The sequence below is a fragment of the Anser anser genome (genome assembly GCF_964211835.1).
Source record: "Anser anser genome assembly, chromosome: 6".
NCBI classification, from domain to species: domain Eukaryota; kingdom Metazoa; phylum Chordata; class Aves; order Anseriformes; family Anatidae; genus Anser; species Anser anser.
Window position 1 is genome coordinate 23,396,495 of NC_139726.1, and position 22,361 is coordinate 23,418,855.

At 41.9% G+C, this 22,361-nt stretch overlaps 2 protein-coding genes across 9 annotated transcripts in view; one reads left to right on the forward strand and one right to left on the reverse strand.

Moving 5' to 3' along the window:
• The first annotated feature begins 31 nt into the window (after positions 1-31).
• The window catches only part of MTX2 (metaxin 2), a 33,096-nt gene continuing 10,766 nt past the window's right edge, over positions 32-22,361 (forward strand). Inside the window, exons 1-3 of one of the 2 annotated variants that reach the window (XM_083841078.1) lie at positions 32-199; positions 12,824-12,871; positions 13,822-13,868. In XM_083841078.1, coding sequence (XP_083697204.1) covers positions 160-199; positions 12,824-12,871; positions 13,822-13,868 — 135 coding nt within the window. In that variant the 5' untranslated portion in view covers positions 32-159. Of the gene's footprint in view, positions 200-12,823; positions 12,872-13,821; positions 13,869-18,299; positions 18,408-22,361 lie in introns of those variants that run through there. The other variant, XM_083841079.1, reaches the window with a different exon arrangement.
• The window catches only part of LOC310901464 (uncharacterized protein), a 425,578-nt gene continuing 403,430 nt past the window's right edge, over positions 214-22,361 (reverse strand). For 5 of the 7 annotated variants that reach the window (XR_014585827.1, XR_014585828.1, XR_014585829.1 and 2 more), the window contains one exon: positions 19,280-20,749. Coding sequence is in view for 3 of the 7 variants with exons in the window: in XM_083841081.1 (XP_083697207.1) it covers positions 20,711-20,749 (39 nt within the window). In the remaining 4 variants the exon portion in view is untranslated. Of the gene's footprint in view, positions 10,116-17,053; positions 20,750-22,361 lie in introns of those variants that run through there. The other 2 variants (XM_083841083.1, XM_083841082.1) reach the window with 2 other exon arrangements.

Genomic DNA, 22,361 nt, shown 5'->3' on the forward strand with positions numbered 1-22,361 from the left:
AGCGGGCTCGGTCGCGGGCCCCGCCCCGGGCGGGCGGGCGGGAGGCGGGCCCGGGGCGGAGCAGGCCCCGGATGCAGTCGGCCCCGCGGCGCGGCCCCAGTTCCTGCCCGTGCCCTCCGCCTGCCGGGGCCCGCTCGCCTTTCGCAGCGCGGCCGCGCCATGTCGCTGGTGGCGGAGGCCTTCATGAACCAGCTGGCCGGTGAGGGGCGGGCCGGGGCGGGCGGGCAGCGGCCGCCGGCTCCTGTCCCCCGGGAGCCGCGGTTGCGGCGGGGCAGGCGGGGCAGCCCGGGTGACCTCGGGCAGCGGGACGGGAGGGCCGGGGCCGCGGCCGCGCCTCGCTCCGCGGGGTGCCGGGCAGCTCCGGCCGGGCGCCGGGGGCGGGGTGGCCGCGGCTAGGCCCGAAATTTCCCCGTCTCTGCGCCCCGAGCAGCGGGCGGCCACCGCGGCCACCCTGCCGGATCCCTCGGGGGCATGGCCGTGTGCTCACGTCGGGCTGCGCTCCGTTACCGCCCGTGGCTCCTGGCTGTGCTGCCGGGCACTTTCACCTTGATGCAATAACTTTTTAAGTACGTCCTTCCCAGTGGTTCAGAAATACATCGCATTTATCCATTTGGCCATTGCAACCTAGCCTCCTGTAGGAGAGCTCAGTGCGGTGCCTCGCTCCCCGGGGCATGTGCCGCGTTGCTTGTGTTGCTCTGGGAAGCCGAGAGGCGTAAGGATGCCTCTGCTCTCGCTGGTGCTCGGGTGGCTCACAGCTGGGCCGAGTAAACTGGCTGTAAGCCTGGTCGTAAAACAAGTGATGTGCATCGCTGCTGAGTGCATTAGCCAGACATGCTCTCAAGGAAAAACCATGCAGCTCAGATTATTCCTTGCTAAGGTGTTCAAAATCCACTTAGTGTCTTGCGCACTGAGAATTGGTGCATTGGCCAGATTTCTCCTAACTCATTTATCACCGTTGCTGGTTTCTTTCTGCTACGCAGACTCACAAAGTATAAATACTGCAAGGAAGCAGCATACTTATCTCTGCCACCCTGTTGAGGACGAAGTTGGCATTTGTCCCAGGAGCTGAGTTGTCTCGCACTTGGTGGAGGCTCTGACATGGAAGTCCAAGTTGGATTTCTAATATGAATTTAAAGACTGCAGAGCAGACTTGTTTGGGACCAATACATTAGAGGAAAGGCAGAGGACCTTGAATCTGTGTGTGCAGAGGGACCCACAGGTATCCTTGAAAGTTGTGCTAGGCTCTTGGACTGGAATTTGTTAATTCATAGATGTTAGCACGGGTCATGCTCACGTTCTGAGGGCCAGAACCCAGGTTCCTCAGGGCGTGGGGACTAGGGCCTCAGCATTGCTTTGCTTTGTGCCATTTACTGGCACCATCTTAGTGTGGAAACGGAATTCACAGGGAGCTTTGTGTTGTTTCACATGTCCTTGAATTAGAGATAATGAGGAAAACAGCGGTAGAACCAAAAACTTGAGCAAGGTCGAGATAAAGTAAATTGGCTACAGTGTTAAAGATGAGCTTTGGGCAGTGGCCAGTTTCTGGCTTGCTTGAGGCACGTGTCTGAGGGTCTCTAACCAATTGTATGACAGATTCGGGCACGTGGACAGCGTGTGGGGCTATGGGGAAAGTATATGTAGTAGCGAAAAAGGGAATAAACGTCTCCTGTTCAAGAGCCATCAGGAGTCCATGTCTTGCATCCCTTCATCTTAGTATAGTTTATTCATTTATATTGTGAAACACAAGGGTAATTACAAACGTGAGTAGGTGTTGATTCAGCTGTATTTGTTTGCTCTGTGGCCTTTTGAGTACTCTAGAGCGACATGTTGCTGATACTTACTTTCTGCTGGACTTACAAATACCAACTCAAAAACTGTATTGCACGTAGGCATCTGTACAGTGATAGTGTAAGAAAAATGTGTGTTTGAAAAGCTGGAAACAAGAAGATGAAGTTCTGCAGCACCTGCCTCTTTCCTTTCCCATCTTTCCAAGCTGTTCTTGCATTGTTCCTGGGCAGACTCTTGCCTCCCGTTTGGGGCAGTTGCATGCCCTCAGACAAACAAATGAAACAACTGTGCTACTAAAGTGGGGCTCTGAGGATATCAGAGGTGTTCGTGCGCATCTGGACCTTCCTAAAACATAATAGGCCTAGGACAGTAACACCTCATCTTTTACTTGGCAGTCATGGGTTAAGTGATGCTCCTTTACCTAGGTGAAGAAATATGTAGGTAGCTAATACAGAAATGCTGGCAATGCTTCACTATTTTTGCAGAGCAGAAATGGTTCTTGCTTACTCTATTGATCTTCTACTTCTGCTGGATGTGCAGCTACTTACCAGGACTTAAGGTGCGGTACAAATCTTTGTTGTGGGCCTGTCCACCGGATCATTTTTTAAAACAAAATTACGACTTTGCCTTTGCTTTCGTAAAAGCAAATCAGTGTCAGAAGCAGTTATCTACCTCGAAAATAATAAATACCTTTGCCAGTGGGTCATGGCCTTCTTAGCTCATCTGTATTATGTATCAGTCCCAGACTGAAACTAAGTAAAGGCAAAATTGCTCAATTTTTTCATATTGGAAAATTTTTCTAGGAAAATTAAGTTATCCAGGATCTTGGCCAATACCCACCACAATGGGACATTGCACAGACACAGAGAATATTTCATTCTGCTACTGAGAAGATATATACGTCCCACGGATATTTTTGAGGAAGAAAAATGATGTGTCTGGGAGGAAAAATACAGCTTAACAAAAGTTTTTCTAATAGTGCCTTATCTCCATATTGTGAACACTTTCTATTATGTATGGGTGGAAATGCTGTGTTGATGCTGTGTCTCCAGGAATAATAAATATTTCCATAGCTTTGTGAATTGCAGGCATGTTGTGCCACATTTTAAATAATCGATTTCTGAACTGTAGCAAATATTAATTGCGTAGTATGGTAGAGAATTTGTTTAGAGTAGCTTAGCATCAATCACACTGTAACAGGATAGGAAATGAGTGTTTATACTATAAGAAGAATTAGAATGCCAGCTTTCAAGTGGTCCAGAATATTAATGTCTCTAACTCTAGGAGTTCGGAGAAGCTGACAGCTCAAATCATCTAGAAGAGATTGTTGAAAAGTTGTTTAATTGATCACTAAATTGCTCAATATGCTTAGTCCCCTTCTTCCGCCTTCTCCCTCCCCCATTAGTTTTAGATCAGCGATCAAAAAGAGAAAATAATATCCTTGCTTGTCATTTGATCTCTGGAAAATTACTTCTGTTTACTGCAGTTGAGTTATGTCCAAAGGTCCTAGGCTGGTTTTAGTACTAAGGGAAATGAATACAGTTTGAAAAACAGATGCCCTTCTGCCTTTAGATATTTTACATTCACAGCGAGTCTACCTCCAGTGTGATATGCCAGAGCAGAAGTAAATCTCCTACGTGCATGTTTTATGTATTAAGACGAGCTGCAACTTGGCTTAGAACAAACATAGGGAATGAAAACTGACCTCTTAAATTGTTCCTGCACATAAAGGACGTAAGATTTAAACTGAGTATGCATTTTGTGTATCAGAATGTGCATATGTAAATGTTATCAGCTTCTGTCTATGTATGGTGAAAAAATAGTTATTTTCGTTTAATAATAAATTGTCTGCAGCACAGCTTATTTAAGCCTGCTACAGAGGTGCTTGTAGTCAAGAGATGGTTTTGAAAATACCAAATTTGTTAAGCTACTTGATTTTATCTTACAGCGTACTTCAGGCTGGGGACATGCACGTGTGCTTTTTTTGTGTGTGTGGGTGTAATCAAACTAAAAGGATTCCCTTTAACTCTTATTCAGTTTCAGTAAACAAATCTCCTAGGCTGCTCTTGGCAGTCTGTGCTCGGGCACATGTTTTATGACTTGATTTGAATCAATCCTTTGAGTGGATTGCCTGTCTAGTCTTTTCTTAGGGCAGAGGAAAAATGACTATTTCATAATTATCATAGTCCAGTACATATTTCACTTTGAGTTAGTTATATTGCTTCTTAAAAAATAATTACAGCTTATAAAATCATATCCTTCTGCAGTTGTTTCTGGCTCCATTAAGACTAAGCATTCTTCCCCTAATCAGGATTTTATTATTACGTGTTTTCTGCTAACGTGGTATCTACTTTTTTCCCATGGCAGGAAACTGTATTGCTCTAGAAATACGACAACAAAATTAGTAAACGAAGAGGAATGCTTATTTTGATGTTGTCTAATTTGATTTGCAAGTGAGGTTTCATCAGTTGCAAGATGAGTCGGGTATGAATGCTCTTTGGGAGCCTAACTGTTCAGCTCAGGAGAGGTCCCAGAAGTCTGACTTTGGGGAGGAAACAGGTTTTTCTCTGTCTGCCCTCTGGTTGCACTCAGGACACTCTCCTCTCACGCTGTCCCAAGGCACTAACCTGGTTTCTTTCTGTAGGTTCCTCCGAGCTGCACAAGAATGAATGAAAGCTTCGTTCCTGTCTTCCTTCCTAGCTGTTGTATAATGAAATTGAAACCGACGTAATGCTTGCATCCCTACCAAGAACTTTCTGAGTGGTTTTGTGCAACTGCATATGTATATTTTTTTGCATTTGAATGCCATATTGGAGAAATTCTGGAGATGGTAGAGTTTGTTCACTGAAAAAGTCTTGAAAAAGAAATGAGGAAGACTGTGAGGGTATGATTATGAGACAGGGATAAATACATTCAGATTTTGAAGCAGGGAGTCTGCAGTGTTTCCCAGAGGCGAGGAAGAGGCTGGGAGATACTGTTGCAAATATTGTTGTCTCTTTTTCTTTTTTCTTTTTTTTTGTGTGCGGGTGCCTTGTAGACTGTGAGCCCTAAAGCAGCAGAAGAGGCACTGACATCTTCCCCTTTCTACTAGCCCTGCTTGCATTTATGCCAGCGATGCTCTCCTGTGTAATGGTCGCGGCGCTTCAAGGCTCCGGCTCAGTCTGCTGCCAGCACGCTGTTGTGCTGCGCGCAGGGCTTTGCGTGGGACATGAAAGAGAAAAGAGAGAACGACGAGGAGCCCTAATGAAAGGCTGCAGGGGCCAGGTGGGCAGGAGGAGCGTGCATAAGGAGTCGCTTTTGGAGCAGATAGGGGTTATTGAGGTCTGTCCGGTGGGACAGACGTGTAGGATGTCTGTCGTGGATCAGAGGTGCTGCGGATGAGAAAGCAGCGAGCTCCTCAGGGCACTTTACAAAGGGGTTTTCAAACTGCCTGCCAGACGTCCTTAGGGGAGGAGGAGTTCAGACTGCTGCAGGGAAGGAGGGGTTCTCCATCTGAAAGGGCTTCTAAAGGACTGTTAAAGTGTATGGGTGTAGGTAACATCGCTCAGAATCATCCTAGTCCGGTAAGGCACTTAGGGCATTCTTGAGTGTCGTACCTCCGCTGTCCTTCTCTTCAGGACAGCCCCTGTGCTTGAAGCTTCATGTCTTGAATCAGGGCCAAAGTGGCACAAAGGGAAGAGGCTAATTTAGAGATCTTTTAAAAGCTATAATTAAGAATTGCAGAGCTTCTGCGAAATGGAGCCTTTATGCTGAACATCAAGAATAAGTAAAACAACTCTACCTTGTCAGGACTTGACAAATACATCTTTTGAGGTCATTGAGCTGGCACTCTCCCCGCTTTTCTGGAGAAATCCAAATGTTGGTTTAGGAACGATTTGCAGGCGGGAACTTGATTCTGTTGAGCTGCATTGGCCCCGTTGGTGAGCGTGAGACGTGACTGTGTGCGCGGAGGCACCGAGCCACCCCCAGCAGCCAGGGTGCCGGGCTCCGTGCAGGGCTGATGCACAGCTGTCGGCACAAGGGCAGTAACAGAGCTGGACAAGCGCTTGGATACATGCGATTCATAGCTTTCTTGGAGGGTTGAGGAGCACATCATGTCATACTAAATGGCTGTTGCAGTCGTGTCACGCTCAGCCTCTCATAGAGCTCCTGCCACGGGAAGCTCGAGTTTGGGAATTGCTGCAGAGATTGAGTCTTTATGGTGACACGTGTGCTCGATCAATAATTACTGAACAGTCATGATTTACCTGAATTGTAATATCTGGAAGAAGGAGGCCTGGGACGGATTTAAGCAAATGATGTAATTATTTGATGCATGATTTAATGCATGCTGTTTAACGTGCGTGGAAGTCGGCTTTCATTTGGCAAGGCGCTGTGAGACGCTTCTTGGTCCTTTGTCAGCAGAGCCAGGGAGTTGCTGATGCTTTCATTTTTTCTTGGCCCTTGTTAGTTTACAGTATCAGGCCAATTACATGAAATTGATCTGTACTCAGTGTGGGTGGGCTGAACTGGTGGGTCTTAAGGCAGCTAATTCACAACTTTCTCATACTTCCTTCGCTGATTGCCTTTAACGTACGAGATGTGTATTTTTAACTGTTTTGGTTCCAAAGTGGCTGCAGCTTCATGATGTCAATCAAAGTATATTCCTACACTTACTTCCTGTAGTAAGGATTTAGAGACGCATAAATTCCTGGCGTTTTCTCTTTAAACAATACATTGCTACTTCAAATATGACCGATTTGCATTACAAAAAGAGAAGGAAGTTATCACCTGCTTCTTTTTGTTCACCTTGATGTCAAACTATTAATAATCCTCTTCCCTTCTGGAGTCTGTGGGATAGTTTCCAGGGTGGTTTTCTTTGGGTTATTGCACCTGGGACTTAGGGAGCAGCAGTTCCCCCCGCACAACACCAGTCTTGGGGAGCCGAGCAGGTTGACTGCCTTCCTGCCGCCTGATACGATGTTTGTAACATCCTGGGGACTTGTAAATAATGCTGTTGGATGTGGCCGTTGCCCAAATGTAAGGCTAAATTTCTTGGTGTTTATTCTTGTGAGAAAACAGTTCTGAGGTATCTCATTATAATTTAATCACTTTTGTACCTAGGGAGAGGCTGAAGGAAACTATGTGGAAATAATGTGTAAGTTAATCTCTCCAGCTGTAATATTGGAATACAGTGATTCAAATTAATGCCAACTTTTTGGGTTTTTAATAGAGGGTATCTTGCCTCTTGGCTCTTTCAACAGGCCTTTAATGCCATGTGAACCAAACTGGTAAATACAGATGTTTTAGTTTTCCTCCTCTTTATGCAAGTTTAATATGAAAGCGCTTAATATAACAGAAAGGAAAATGATCCGTGCAAATCTGGTGAGTTCAGAGAAGCAGTCTTTGTTTCTGTATGGTCTGTAAACTTCCACTTAATATTTCAGGAAATTGCTCTGTCTGAGAAGATCAGGTGTTCCCAGGCCAGGCCCTACCTTCACCTACATAGTAGCACACAGCAAACTGCGTGAAAGAGGTGGTTAGCTCATTCAGAGCTTTACTTACAGAAGCAGAAAGAAGACGTTGAGGGATACATTACTGGCATAGTGAGGATTCAGTAGATTTTGGTTTAGAGGAGATTCGAGGCAGAGAGTGTCTTGTTTTACTACTCCTTTGGCTCGCAGTGTAGTTTCAGTACTTGAAAAATAATCTATGGGATAATAACATTTGGTGTTAATTCTTCAGCCCTGATTCTTAGAAAGTGTATGCTAGTTTTATAGCTAGAAGTTTGAAAATAACTTCTCTCTGCATTGCCTTTTGAAAATGTTCTTGCCCCACCCAAATTCTGTGGTAGTGCCGAGAACTGGGAACAACTTAACTTCAAGTTGAACATTGTCCTGCAAAATCTTTTAATAACTTCATTTCCCACACAGGAGAGAGCACTGATGCCTGGACCTGGAGGTCTCCTTCGTGTGTCTGTGCCCGATACTCAGGAATGCTGTAGCTTGATAGCGTATGCTGAAGGAGTGGCAGGCTAGCAAGGCAAGCACGTCACGTACCATACTGCTCGAAACTGGCTCTTCACACTAGGCTTCTGAAACTGTGAAACTGGTCTTTAGCATATTCCACAATTTAACATGTAAAGAGTTCTAGTCTTCTCTATTTTACAGTCAGACTTAGTTTTTAAGGAATGGGATTAAAGGCCTAACTGTAAGCCATTTATTTCATTACAACTCTTTAATCATTGTGAAGCTGCTTGGGGAAAGGGGATGAAAACGTCTGTTCCCCCCATCCATCCAGGCAGCTCTGACATGGGATGAATAGTTTCCCAGTTATTAGAGTGTAGGAGTTGAAACAAAGTTTGGTCCTCTAATAAGATGTCTGAACAGCCTGGAACAATTTGCTGGTGGGACCGAAGCTCTGCAGAGAGTCTTGAGATGTGATGGCTTCCTCTTCCCCAGTCGTCACTAGGGGAATGTTATGGCAACCCGTTCTTGGAACTGAAATTCACCTCTGTGCAAAGACCCCAGAGAAGTACAGTGCATCCTGTTTTGAGAGCATTAATTGGAGCTGAGACGTGTGTAAGCCTCAGCTCAGCTGCTCATCCCCTGCTGATACTGAAGCTTGGTGCTCTTAAGTATCTCTTCTTAGGGCATATGTGCATTCTCCTCTCTTGCTGTCCCAAAAGTATTTGGATGCTCTTACAATTGAAATGACAGTCTTGAAACATCTGGAAATGTTGAAATCAAAATGCTAATTGAATATATCTCTGCCTTTAGCGTAGCTCGAGTAACACATTTCATCCCAAAATCTGAAGAATGCACCTTATGCAATATTTTTTTGGTGGCAAAGAATTTGATGGGACTGTCATGCCTCATTCTGTGCTTTGCAAACTTTTTCCATGAACAGTAATGTTTTGTAAGTCATTCCTAGCCTCACAAGGAGGCTAGGAATCTGTTTTAATAGTTGTAAACCTGAGTAATTAAAACTCCAATGGGAACATGAAACACACCAGTTCTCAGCGTTTTCCTCTAAAATTCTAATTTGATACCAAAGAGCCCTGTTAACTCTTTGAAATCTGCATTTTCTATGCTAAACTGTTAATAAGTAAAATGCTTTGACTAACAAATACGTTGAACTTAGTGAAATTTTCATTTATTTTAAGTCATTTACAAAACCAAAGGAGATTTTTTTTGTAGGCAGTCTGCTTGACATTTGACTTCTCTGCTTCTCATGTTGCTGCATCTGCTGAATTCTCAGCTCCTGGGATAACCAAGCTTATGTGGTGATGCTTTCTGTGTCCACGTCCCTTTAATTTTAGTGAAAATTAACTTATGAACAGTAACTTATGAACACAATGCAGACAATTTTAATAAGGAGGGCTGATCCCACAGATGGGTTGTTTCCTATAACTGGCATAAAAACAAACAGTATTGTAGGGGAGAAGTAGGGAAAGATAACAGGATGAGGTTCACTTGTCCTGAACAAACAGCAGGCAATCCACATGAAAGACTAAATATTTGAATTCATTAGGCATGGGAAGAAATTCAGTAAGGTGGGAAAACAACCTCTAATAAAGATCGCAAGCCCAAGAGACAGGCCTATTGAAAACCACACAATAGTAGTTCCTCTGGTTCTGGAGGCAGAAGGAAGAACCAGAGGGTTCCTTTTGCTAAGGTATGCAGAGAAGCGTTCCTGTAAGGCGTACTTCCAGGCAGTTGTTGCCTCATCCTGTGAGCGGCTAATGATAAAAATGTATGTTGCGTAGGATCTGACACGTAAACTTGGTGCTGTGTTGAAAGCTGCTTCTGAAACTGAATTGCCGTAATGTTTGTTAATTTTCTCTTTATGTACTGCCATGGTAGCCTTTGTTAGCTAGGAAACTAGCATCTACTGACCAGAAGATTGTAGTTGCCGAAGGATAAACTGGATTTGACTTCATTAGCGCGCAAATGATAAGTTTGTGAGGAGTTATTATAGCATTAATCAACTTGATGGATTGGAAATATGACAGAACTGAAGCAGCGTGTAATATTAGTGCCTATTATTCTACAAATTATGTCTTCACCTACATTCATAAGGCAAGAGTCATTGCTGTACATTAAAGACGTTGCATGCTTTCTCCTTGTGGAGGCATGTGGCATCCCTTCAGCAGCTCTTCCTCCTCGGCTCCCCAGCGGGCTTCTGGGCTCCCCAAGCTGCAGGTTTTGGCCTTGGGAAGTGGCTGAAGGCAGCTGTGGGGCTGGTCTTCGAACTTAGCTTGCACCTCACAAACCTGGATATCTCATGCAGCAATGTATATTTAAACTTCTCAATCATCAGAAAAAAATACATCATACTCAGAACACCTGAGAAGACAAAGTAAGTAGAAGTTGGAAGACAAGGGAGAGATAGCAACTAGGCATTTAACCTACAGAGAATTGCCCGGGCTTTGTGTGTGTACCTCTGGTATCGTTGAACATTGTCTCTGCCGCATACAATTCTGAAAGCATGCTGCAGAATACTTTTCCTAGGGTATGTCTAATAATATGTGAATCTTAGTGTGAAGTTGATAGTTTTAATATCCAACCTGTACAGCGGCAGTAAAATCTTTGGTTTGCTCTACTCGAGAAGAAGTGAAGGCCTCAGTTCAAGGCTCATGGGCACTTGTCCACGTCGTCCAGACACGGCCAGAGTTGTGACCTCCCTCTGGAGCCTGTCAGAGGCTGGGAACAGGGGGATTACTCTTTTATTTTCTTAAAACTGTTGAAACCTGGAATTAAGGTGTCCTAATAAGAATGGCTGAGACTTTCATGCAACTCTTTGGCCTTGCGTCATTTACTTGTCAAATGACGTGTTAGTATGCAGCTGGGTGGTGGATGAGCAAATGCAAAGATTTAAAACTACCCTCGTGCTTCCCTTCCCTTTAGTTTGGTGTGTGCTCCTGTGTATGCTAAGACTATATGCGGTAAAGACTTCATATCATGACTAATGAAATTAGGGTCAAATCCGCAGTAAATACGATTTGTGAAAATCTGGATGTGGTCAGTAGAACGTGGATGGAAATTTTAAGCAGATAAGGGCCAACAAATTTCAAAACCATTCTGCTTGTATTTTGTTTTATGACACGAACATGGTTTTTTTGTAACATAGACATGGCATGCTGTAGCAGTGGTGTCTTGTTGGATTCTGTGTGCTAAGAAGCTGTGATATATATCCAGGGCTGCCTGTAGCTTAATGCCAGGATCAGACTGCAACTATTTGAACTTCTTGAGATGTACTTAGCTCTTTTGTTGGAACGTGAAAAGTTCATTTAATTTTAGTGTGCCTGAGATAGTTCAGCCACATGCTTGTGGAAGAACAGGCTGCTTCCAGTTTGGGCTGGAATCCAGGAATTTGATATAAATCTGACACTCCAGTCTGAAAAGGGTCAGGCAGAAACTATCAGTTGAAATGGGCTCGTGCAATTTCAAGGTCTCAGTACCATTTTGGGCATGGAAAACGGATGTTTTCTGTTTGCTGGCAGCTTACCTTTGTGACTTAGTTACTTTTGTAAGTATCTCAGGGTTCAGCACTGCAAGTTTGCTGCAGTACAGTAATAACATTCTTAATTCCCTCATTCCATTTGCTATAGCAAGACTTCAGTGGACTTGAAGAAATGTATTTTAGATAAATTATTTTAAACAGTTAGGGCTGTAGTACCACAGACACTATCTAGTCTTTTTTATTTCAAGAAGTAAATGTGCTTCCACCTCAAGAATTTTTACTCCAGGGCAAAACTTTAATGGAGGGGTGTAAAACCAGTAACTGCTACAATAAAACATAAAACATTTCTTCGTGACACTTAAGTGTGATTAGTTGCTTTCTCAAGCCCATACTAGTATAGCTTTGATAGGCTCTGTGCCTTAATGTTAAAGGTAGTGACCTTTGTAAAACTCTGCACAGTGTTATAAGCTTTACAGTTCTATGTGACTTCCATAAAAGTTAATACTTCATGAGTATTTTCTTGGCGTTTGAGGGCAAAGACACAGAGAATGACCTTACGGAAGCCAGTGGCATATTCCTGTCTGAATTACACGTAATTATTTATAGACTTCACTGCTTAAGAAAATCTTTATTTATGGGATTAGAACATTAATTTTATTTACAAATAGCTAGTTTGGATAGAATCCAAGTTTGAGTTGGTATTTAAAAATAGATTTCTAAAATGAATTTAACAAAGAATGTAACAGAGACCAAACAATGCGATGACCTGTTATCCTAATGCTAGCATTAACAGTAAATCACTACTGATTATTATTTTTGTTTTCCCATAAATTCACACGGTATATGATTAAGTGCAGCAGTTCTCAGTTGGGAGATGTTATTGTCTTCTATATCTTTGCTTTTTTTTTTGAACAACTGTTCAGCTGTTTTGAACAACTGATGATGCAGGTTTTTTAATGAATATTGACATTCCCATTTTAGGGTTGACTGGTACATAATTTAAAACAAAAGGTAGTCCTGGTCTTTGTGGCGGGTTTGTTTCTGACATGGCTGAGCACCTGAGCTTTGTGAGTATAATATTGGACCAGTGAGGACACAACCTCAAAAGGCAGAAAGCTTTTCCATTTCTCTGAAGCATTCTTCACACCTGGTTTTGAGGTTTGTGCCTCTCTCCTCTGAGTTTTGTTCTGTTCTTTCCAGAATTCATTGTTTAGTATCTTAATAAATAATTGCTGTGGCGAGTGGCCAGAATTATGATGGCAATGTACGCATGTTGTCTTTCTGGCAGAGGGACGCTACCTGCCTTTGCTGCTTGATAATTGTAGGGCCATTCTGCAGTGGAGATTGAATTTTAGCTTTTACTGCACTGTTCAATTTTGGGACTTAATTTTTCTGCCCTGTGGTGTACCTCTGTGAGCAGAAAGAAGTACAGGAGAAGTGAATGGCAGTGGGACATTTTTGGGGCAGGTCAAATCTTGCATCAGCATCCTTACAGTTTTGAGTTCCTGCTCTAGGTAACGTTCGTGTTCAGTTAGCATCTGCAGGCGCATTGTCATTTGGCTTGCTTAATTAATTCTTCTTCTTTCCACAGCCGCAGAGCCTTGGCCTGAAAACGCTGCATTGTATCAGCAACTGAAGGGTGGGTACACTTCTTTGCAATTAGTAATTACTTTGTTGTTAAAAACACATTAAATATGCACTAAGATAATTAACTGCAAGGAAGCACAGAAATTGTTAAAAGATTTCTTTGTGTTGTTTGTCTGGTCAGAGGTTTTCGCTACGCTTACATCTGCCAATATAAACCAGCTATTCATGGCCTATAAGGTCCTTGGTTTATTATTGACTCATTATATTGGCTGCTGTAGGCAGTGTAAAATGATGTGGTTGCAGGCACAGTTGGCAGATTTACTGCACCAATAGCTGAGGCAGCAGATTTTTGAAGTCTTGTGGTAAAGTGGGCTCTCAGTAAAAAGGAACTGTTAAAATGTATAGGCTAGGATGGTTCAGGCTCCCTTTAGCAGCTCTTCATATATCATCAGATCACATTATGGCCCCCATTTGGGGCTCAGCAGCCTGCTACAGTTGTCAGAAGACTGCAAAGTAATGAAGACTAATAGGTAGCAGCCCTAGTCTTCTAAGCATGGAATTTTTATTGCAGTGAACTTGTCATCTTTCTTTTGTGTGACAGACCTAGACACAGTGTGCAATATTAACTGCAAGCCGTTTTTATAGGTTTCTGAATGCTTTTACTTTTTAGCCAGAGGAGTTATGAAGATGCGGTTTTATTTAACTTTGATTAGAAGAAGAGTAATTGGCATAAAGCTCAAGCATTTGGTTTTCAGTTGTGAGCATTTTTATTGTACGTTGTTGGTATAATGTGATAAATGCTGTTGCATTTGCAGGAGAAATATTCCTGATACATTTTTTTAATATTCATATCACAGGTTTTCTAGTCCAGCTGCATAATAATTATGTATGTGCTTCTTGTTTTATGTGTAAGAAATGCAATCCAGAATGACTTACAGGTTGGTAGCTAAAAGGGCACTGCTTTTTGTAATCGTGGGTTTTGTTTTTTTTTTCTTTCAACAGAGGATCAAATTTTGCTTTCTGATAATGCATCTTCCCTTGCTGTTCAGGTAAAATGTCATCTTTTCTAAACTAAAGGTGTTAATTACATTTTATATTTTGAATTATTATCTTCTAGCTAAAATAACTGTTTTTACCTAAGTGAATAATTTAAGAATTATTTCTGTCAAAATCAGTGACTTATTTCCTGCATCTGATGTGTTTTATGTTGTCATTGCCATGCCAGAGCCTCAAGGATTTTGAGCGTTCTATATACAGTGTGGCTGCTCGTACTCCTATTTATATTGTATTATATCGTACAAAATCTGCTTGCCTGCCTAATCTAGGACCCGTGTGTGGTTCCCATCTTTTGTCAGTTGGCATGCTAGTTCCTCTTGTAACATCTTGCATGATGATTGCTGCATATTCATGCCCCCAACTCAAGGCATCCGTGCTTCATGTCGTGAGCATTGAATCTCCATATGTCTGACAGTTTTTCTCAATTTCATCATGTATACATAGTTGCGATCCAATGTGGTTTTTAGAAATAGTCCATATAATTGACAAACTTGCATCTCTAATTGACTTAAAAGCACCTCTGTGGCTGTGAAGTCCGTGTAAATTCCATTAACCTGTTAGGTTCAGTAACCCCAAATCTCGAGGGGATGTTTTCCCCATTAGCAGAGAGGGTCTGGCTGTCAGAAGTGTTGGTGAGCCGGATGCCTGTAAGGTTCCTGTTCTCGACAGCGAATTTGCCTCTGCTTTGTGTAGTAGGGAGCTGCACTGTTCCCCTGCTCCTTGCTTTTAGTGTGTGGTTGAGCTCAGAGCAGCTCGTCCAAGGGATCTTTGAGGGCTATCAAAAAGGGACACTGAAGACTGTAACTGGTGTTACTGGTAAGAAGGTTAGGACGGTTTGATCGTGGTAACTACTTATAGGATCTCTAACTGTTTTTTTATTCCAGTCTGGCAATATAGGAAATGCCTACACTGTAAAATTCTATCCCAGCAAAAAGGTACCTTTATCTCGTGCTCGAAAGATGAGTCATCTCTGAGATACCAAATAAATGGGGCAATATTTATTTGTTTGGACAGTGTGTTTTATATCATGCCTCACACTAAAGCAAATAAGTGGTTTTGTTGCCCATTTGATCTCAGTGTTCCTTTTCAGTCCAGAAACCTTATATTTTGTGGTTCTTATGAATTTTCTTACCATCTAGCAATGCATATAGGTGTGGCTTGTATTTAAAACACAAACAAAAGAAACAACATAACCCTAAAATTTCCTTTTCTAATGCATCATTTTGCTTTACTGTTTCCAGTCCATTGTTATCCTACACATGCCACTTAGATGATAAATTGGCTATAATATATTAAAAACGCTTGTTTTTCTTCAATATTCTCTAGCTGGACAGCTGATAGTAGCCATGACTATAAATATGGCTCTGGTAGATATCTGATCTTAAACTTTATAGAACAATTTTGTATTGGAGAATCATATCTATTTGGAAGAATCTGTGCAACAAGACTCTGACTGTGAAAGAATAGTTATCCTTGGTGTATTCGATCCATTTTGAAATGATACTAGGATCTGTAGTTATGTATTACTAGCAAAGTGATCAGAAAGCTTTAAATATACCAGTGGTGTGGTTTGCATAAGTAAATTGCTGAGTGCCTCTGTTTCAGAATTTGCTTTTTATGCTGATGAGAGGACCTTTATCTTTTTACTGCATATCTTTTTCTATTGTGTGTATTTTTTTTTTTAGTTTCTTCTCTGAGGAAGAAATGGGGGGTGTGTGGGGGGGATAGGAGGGCTGGTACCTGGGGCTTTTTTCCCCACAATTGCCCTTCCCTTGTCCCTACTACAGATGCTGGGTAAGTGAATATCACCAGAGAGATACATAGCTCATTCATGGCTTGATGAACTTCCATATGGTGAAAATGCATAAGAATTTTGAGTACATCTGATCAAAAGAGCATACGGAGTCAGCTGTCATCAAATCTGAAGGAATGCGGCTCACGTCAGGACTCTACATGTGCTGTAACTGGTCTTTCAGATCTCTCTCAATCTCTTTACAGCATCCCTGCATCACGCTGCTCTGGGATAGCTCTCAGAGAACACATATACAGATAGATCTAAAATAAATAATAAAATCCAATGCCATAGTACGTGGAGGTTGGCAGTTGTAAAACTGACGACCCAGCGGTGCAGCTGGCACTTGGGGTACCTCTCGTCAGGAGAGCGAGCAGGCGGTGGCGCGAGTTACTCTCAGTGGAGGTGTAACAAAGGCTGTTGTGGGTATCTTGTTGGAGTTGGTGGGTAGTGGGGGCTGCAGGCTGAATGTAGGAAGTTGGTTCTGTCTTGCTGCTCTGATAGCGATTGGACTTAGGACTTCTCCGTGTGCAGTGCAGTCTGGGCTCCTGACTATAGCTCTATCTCATATAAGAGAGGGGAGGACAGTGTCTTCTGGGAATTGCTAGGCAGATGTGTTAGTGGTGCCTTCAGCAGTTAAACAAACAAAATCCCTCTCTTCTTGTGGAATCTTTCTGCTGATTCTGGTAGTTTTTTTGCTTTTGTTTTTTAATTCCTCTTCTACCCATTGTTGTTCCTGAAAGCAGACTGGTTTAAGAATTCCTTTGTGTTTTACTGTGTTCAGGTCCTTTAAATTTGCTGAAAATGCAACATAACTTCAAATGAGCTAGTGCGTTATCTCTGTTACATCTTGGTGTTTGCACTCCTTGTTTGTTAATGTGAAGTAGGGTATTACACAGTCCTGCTGAAAATGAAGCCCATTTGATCTTTGGCTGCAGAGTCTTGATATTGAATGAAACTATTTTCACTGCAGAGGAATTAGTATTTTTCCCCGATTTTAGTGTCAGCAATGATTTTCCAGCTACAGGAATGAGAATGTTGTATGTAGAATGAAGGCTGTGTTCTTCTCATGGGATGTTCAGCCCCGTTCTCATTAAAGTTAATGAAAATACATATACTTCCTAGGTAGTGTGACTCACGGATAAAAACATTCTCTGTTTATTTATTGTATGGCTTCCATTATACAGCATTCCTGCTTATCAGTCGTATCATACCAAAAAAAAAAAGTCACCAAAAACCAGAAGCAAAGACAGAACTTATTTCAGTCACAGAACAACCGAAGGTGTTTTGTAGGGGGGTTTTGGGTTACCATTATCAGACCATGGGTGGGGGAGAGGGAAGAAGGGAAAATGAACGTTAAATGCTCATTCTCAGTAATGTAAATACTTTTTGTATTCACAACCTTTTTATTATTATTATTTACGTTTGTCTGCCAGGTACTTGAGGTGCTGCTCAGCCTGCCTTTATGCATGTCTGGTCTGTAGGTCTGGTGCCTTTAGACACTGTTGCTGTGTACTGGCAAACAGAAGATAGAATGTGTGTAAGTTTCTGCATATAATTTCTTGCAATGTAGTGTTTTTGTATGATACTTCGTGTGGAGGTATCTGGGAGAGAGAGACCTCAGTAATGCGTGGTCAGCTGGAAAAGTAAAAGAAAGAATTGTGCAATTTAAGAAGTGGGTTATGGGCCTTTCTGTAAGGACGATCACCAGACCCAAGGCCTTCCAGAAGCCAGGCCACCCTTGTCTTCATCTCTTACAGATGGTGAGTTAGGTCTGCTGTGTGTTTGTATGTCTATAAACACTTTTTTTTGAGTTTTATATACTTTAGGATACTGCTTTATTCTTGTGCAGGTAGGCTACAGTTTTTCATTTACTTTCAGCCATGAACTTGGATCAAACCTGATAACCAAAGGAGACCATGCTTCAGCCTGAAGCAGAGGGCCTGCCCAGGCCCCGTCTTCCTACTGATACTGGGCGCAGATAAAGCCTTTTGGCCAGCGGCTGGGCAGCACTGGTGCAGCAGAGGACACGGCAGGGGCTTAATGCAGCTGTGCTTTGCTGGGCCTGTAGCCTCAAATGCAGCACAGAGCATCTCTGTGCTGTCCCAACTTGTCAGGAGGAGGAATGTGAGTGGTTAGACTACCTCTGTCCTTGCAGATTCTTCTGAAATATTTATGCAGGTAGCGTTAGAGTCTTGCTTAAAAGGCTGTCTAGATTGTTCAGGACTGTGGAAATTCTAGTAGCTATCCTGAGGTTATACAGCTCATTACGTTAAGATATGTATTAATTGCTAGTGCAATTGATGTCCCTGTAAATGGTCTTAATATATTCCAGGAAAGTGCATTTAGAATTGTCTGTTCTTAGTCCTGAATGACAGAAGGATGTTTGGGCAATTTAAAATTGTGTTACACAGACTAACTGCTTATTTACTTCAACAAGTAATCAAATAAATGTGTAAATCACACATGATTAATTGCTCTCAACAGATTTGTGATTTTTTTTTGTGTGTGTATGAATTGTGGTTTGGTTTTCCTCTAGACAAAACATTAGGAGAAATTTGAACTTGTTGCTGAGGTTTGAACAAAGGCATAGTGAAATGAAAATCTGACAGTCTCTTTTTTTTTTTTTTAAAGAGAATAAAAGCTGGAATTCTTCATGATGAGAAATGCAGTATCAACATAATCAATCTAGCAGCATTATGTTGTAGCTGAAAACATGCCTAAATCCCAAGCCATACAGGTACCTTTTGTGAGTGAAACATCTTTCATATAGTTCTAAGATGAAATTACCCCTGAATGAATAGCATCTTCATTTATCTTCAAAACCTCTGCGCTACCAGTGAATCTACTCTTTCCACATTCTACAACTAGAATTACATTATACCATTAGAGCAGTGTTGGGCTGCAGTCTAAAATAGATTGTTTTGGAAAATGAACGTGGCTTTGCTATAAATTACGTTCACAGGTACAAAGGAATTTGTTATTTTGTTTAAAATAGTCACAAATATAATTAAGCTCTTAATTTATGTTAAACTACAAATGTGGCCATTACCATAACTGGATTAGGAATTTAATCTGTCACTCAAAGAATGATACTGAACAGTTTTCATTTATAACCTTAGACATACTATTTCAGTTACAGGGTCTGCAGCTGTTTGATATGAAAACTGAATTATTCTGTAGATTTGTGCATGGTTTTTAATTTTAAAATGTGTTCCTGCAATAAAGTAGAGAATAACTCTCTAGTTGTCATCACGTATTGTCCTTTGTATGCTCATGAAATAATGTAAGAATGAAAACAGAAAATGCCTTTTACTCTTTCTTCACAACAGTATTGTGCGAGTGCTTTTAGAAGTGCTGCTGAATAGAGTTGCTTGGAATGGCTCGTTCTTTATTAAAAATCTAATCATGACTAAATCTTCTTCAAATGAAGCCTGGAGTGTGTGCCATCTGAAAATAGTGTTCCTCATGTGGGGACGTAAGTTGTGAACTATTTGAGTCTTGGCATAAGTAATTTCATTCTTCCCTCTGATCTCGGCAACTGCAATCTGGATATGATTTACATCAAGTTGTAACTCATTTTTAATGAGTATATGTGTTTGCTCATATGTATTATTCTGAGAGGGGGCTGGGGGGAAAGAGGAGAGAATTGTGATGGAGCTCTGATGGGGTGATTCACTGCCTGAAGTGCGTTATGTTTCCAATCGACAGTGCCCAATCTTAGTTGGGCAGGGCGAAGATGAAGGGTGAGTGAGGGTCACCGAGGGAATAAATACAAAACTCTCTCCTCTCTTCTCTTAGTCCTTCCCATTGTACTTCATGCACAGTCATTTTCTATCCTTGTCATCGTAGGAAGACACAATGGCATCACTTTCTTGCATTGTTTTGGGGGCAGCAGCAGAGCTGAATATGTCAGTTGTGTGAGAAGTGGAGGAGAGGGAAGGGCTGGGGTGAGCTGCCTGTGATGGGTGGCGGTTTCTGGGCCCTGTGCTTTTGAGCCTTGGTGAAGCAGCACAAACACGACGGCGCTGGTTATTTTTTTAGGTATTTGAAATCCAACGTACTATTTACGTTTTGAATTTGAAATTGGGTAAACTGTAAGAAAACAAAACAAGCCTTCAGTTGATTGTGTCCTCTAAGCAACACTGTTGTAAATGTCCTCATTAATTTTGTCAGGAGGTGTCACCTGCCATGATTGAAGTGAGTGATAGGCATAAGTTGTTTGATTAATTTTGTAACAAGTGTCACCTCAAAGCTTCAGATCAACCTTGTTCACATAACTGCTGATTGTTCATTCTCTTCATTTTTGCTGCAGCAAAAATACAAACTGGCTTGTTCCACACTGACTTTCAAAACAGTGACCTTTGCCACTGTTTGGGAGAAGAACACAGCAGCCCAGTGCAAACTGTAATCCTGTGCTGGGTGCGTTAGGACAGGAGATGCCCTGAGAGGCTTCTCTGTGCTTTTTATTAGTTTACTGTCCTTGTTCCCAGACTCTGTCTTCCCTAGACTGTAACATTAAATATGGGGACGGGAAGGAGAAATGTAATTCATTTTGTGGCATGTTTTCTCCCTTCCTCTGTTCCTCCCCATGGATCTGCAGCAGCTCTCCACTTTGCAGTGTACAGCAAAGCCTCCCATTAAAAATGAGGTGCACAGAAGAGGTAGAAACTTCAGACTGAGAGCTTTCAGTCTGGAAGAAGGTGGTGGTAGCATTGCTAAAAAGTTACTGTTCACATTTCTCTGCTTTTCCCGGATGCCAGAAGAGTAGGTGTTGCTACAGGTACAGAGGCTGGACTGGCATGAGAAGGGGGGGATTCTCAGAGAAGAAGGGGGGAGAGAGCACATGTGCAAGAGATAATGACAGACCCCATTAAGTCAAATCTTTATTTTTTTTAATACCTTTCTCTGTTTTTCCCATTAACCTCATTCAAAGAAAGGACAGTCTTTGTTCCAGAAGTAACTGGGAGAAAGGTTTTTGAAGAAGACGTTACACTGGACATAAGTTACTAACCTGGACTGTCTTCCCATCTTCTGCTTCAGTCATTGGCCAATGCTGGTACTGAACAAGAAGTCAGGCCCCTGTTTAAATAAACAGAAATGCAAATAGCCAGTGATATATACATATGGATACAGGAGGAAGTCCTGCTGATGCCAGGGGAATGAACTCAGTCCTTCCCAACCTGAGATTTTATTGCTCTCATAAATGTTGCGTTAGCTAGTATGAACCATGAAATTACTCATTTATTTCAAAAGCCTGAGCATTTTGGTTTGATGTCCTTCCGTTGTAGTTAATTCTGTGTGTTTATGCTTGAATGAAGTTTCCTTTGTTTGTATAAAGTGTATTGGGCAGTCATCTCGGATCTTCTGTAACATGTGCAAAGGGAAATAAGACTATTAATCCTTTTTCTCTTTTAATTCATCTTAGTAGTTAACTCTTTGGATAGTTGTTAAGCAACTGCTTTAATATTCTTGCATGAGAGTCCTAAATGCTGGAGGAGATCCAGGTTGTGGATTCACTCTGTTCATTCTGTGGTAGAATTTTTTTTTTCCCAGAGGAGGAATAGAGAGAGGGGAATTTAATGCCTTTCTTTGGAATTAAAAGCATCTTTGTAAGGTATGACAGTTAGGCTTGTGCTCAGTTAAGTGTCAGGTTTCTAGTTTTGCCATTACTGCCTTGCTTACCAGTTTTTAGGTGATTTTTTTTTTTTGTAGGATTTGATTAACTATCTTGGAATTCAGTTGGCCCCTTCCAGTCTTTTTAAGTTGATCAGCCAAATTTATGATGTTAACAGTGATCTCTGATGTACTAGAATAAGGCTGGGCCCTTGATCTTTCAGGTCGCTCAGCTTTTGATGCCATGTCTTTGAAGGGGTGTTGATATCTTCATAAATCTCAGCAGAACTGCACTGGGGTGGTTCCAGCCTTCACTCTGAAAGCACTCGGAGGAGCGGTGCTCACTCCCTGTTTCCTGGTGGCTTGCTCAAGATGTGTATGTGAAGTATGTACCCAAGGGAGAGCGAGATGTTTTGAGCTGGAATAATTAGTGTTCCACTGCATCTTTTATTGGGGTTGGAAACTGTAGTGGTCTGATACCACCTGCACACCAAATGTGCTGGTGCTTAACATTCTGTGTGAGTGGGCAAAAAGGGAACACATCCTCCCTTGATCACCAAGCTAAAATGTTAAAGGAGATAATGCCTCACAAAAATTGCTGCTTTGTCTTCTTTCTCCTATGTTTTCTCTGTGGGATTTCCTTAATTCGTGCCAATTCCAACTGTTTTGGTAAGTGTTCATGCCGATTAACCAGTTACTGGCTAAAATCTAATTAATCTAGCTGAATATATCAGAAAGAAAGTTGAGGTTTTCCGGCAATCAGTATTTATAAGGATGCATTGATCATAACTTTTGTCCATCTCTTCTCTAAAAGAAATCATAATTATTTGAGCATTCACTGTACTCAAAAGTCAAAAAAATAAAAAATATATAAAAGGAACCCACCTGTGTTGTTAATACTAGTAGTATCCAAAGCTTCTCAGTCATCTGATACTAAGTACTCCTGCAGTGATGCTAATTGCAAGGTCTGTTTCTTAGGCTGAGCCGTTATAGTGGAACAGTGTGGAACTTTCCTTCTACTTTTCATTTTCCTGCACAGGAATATCTAAGGAGCACTTAAGATTGCTTTGGGTACAGA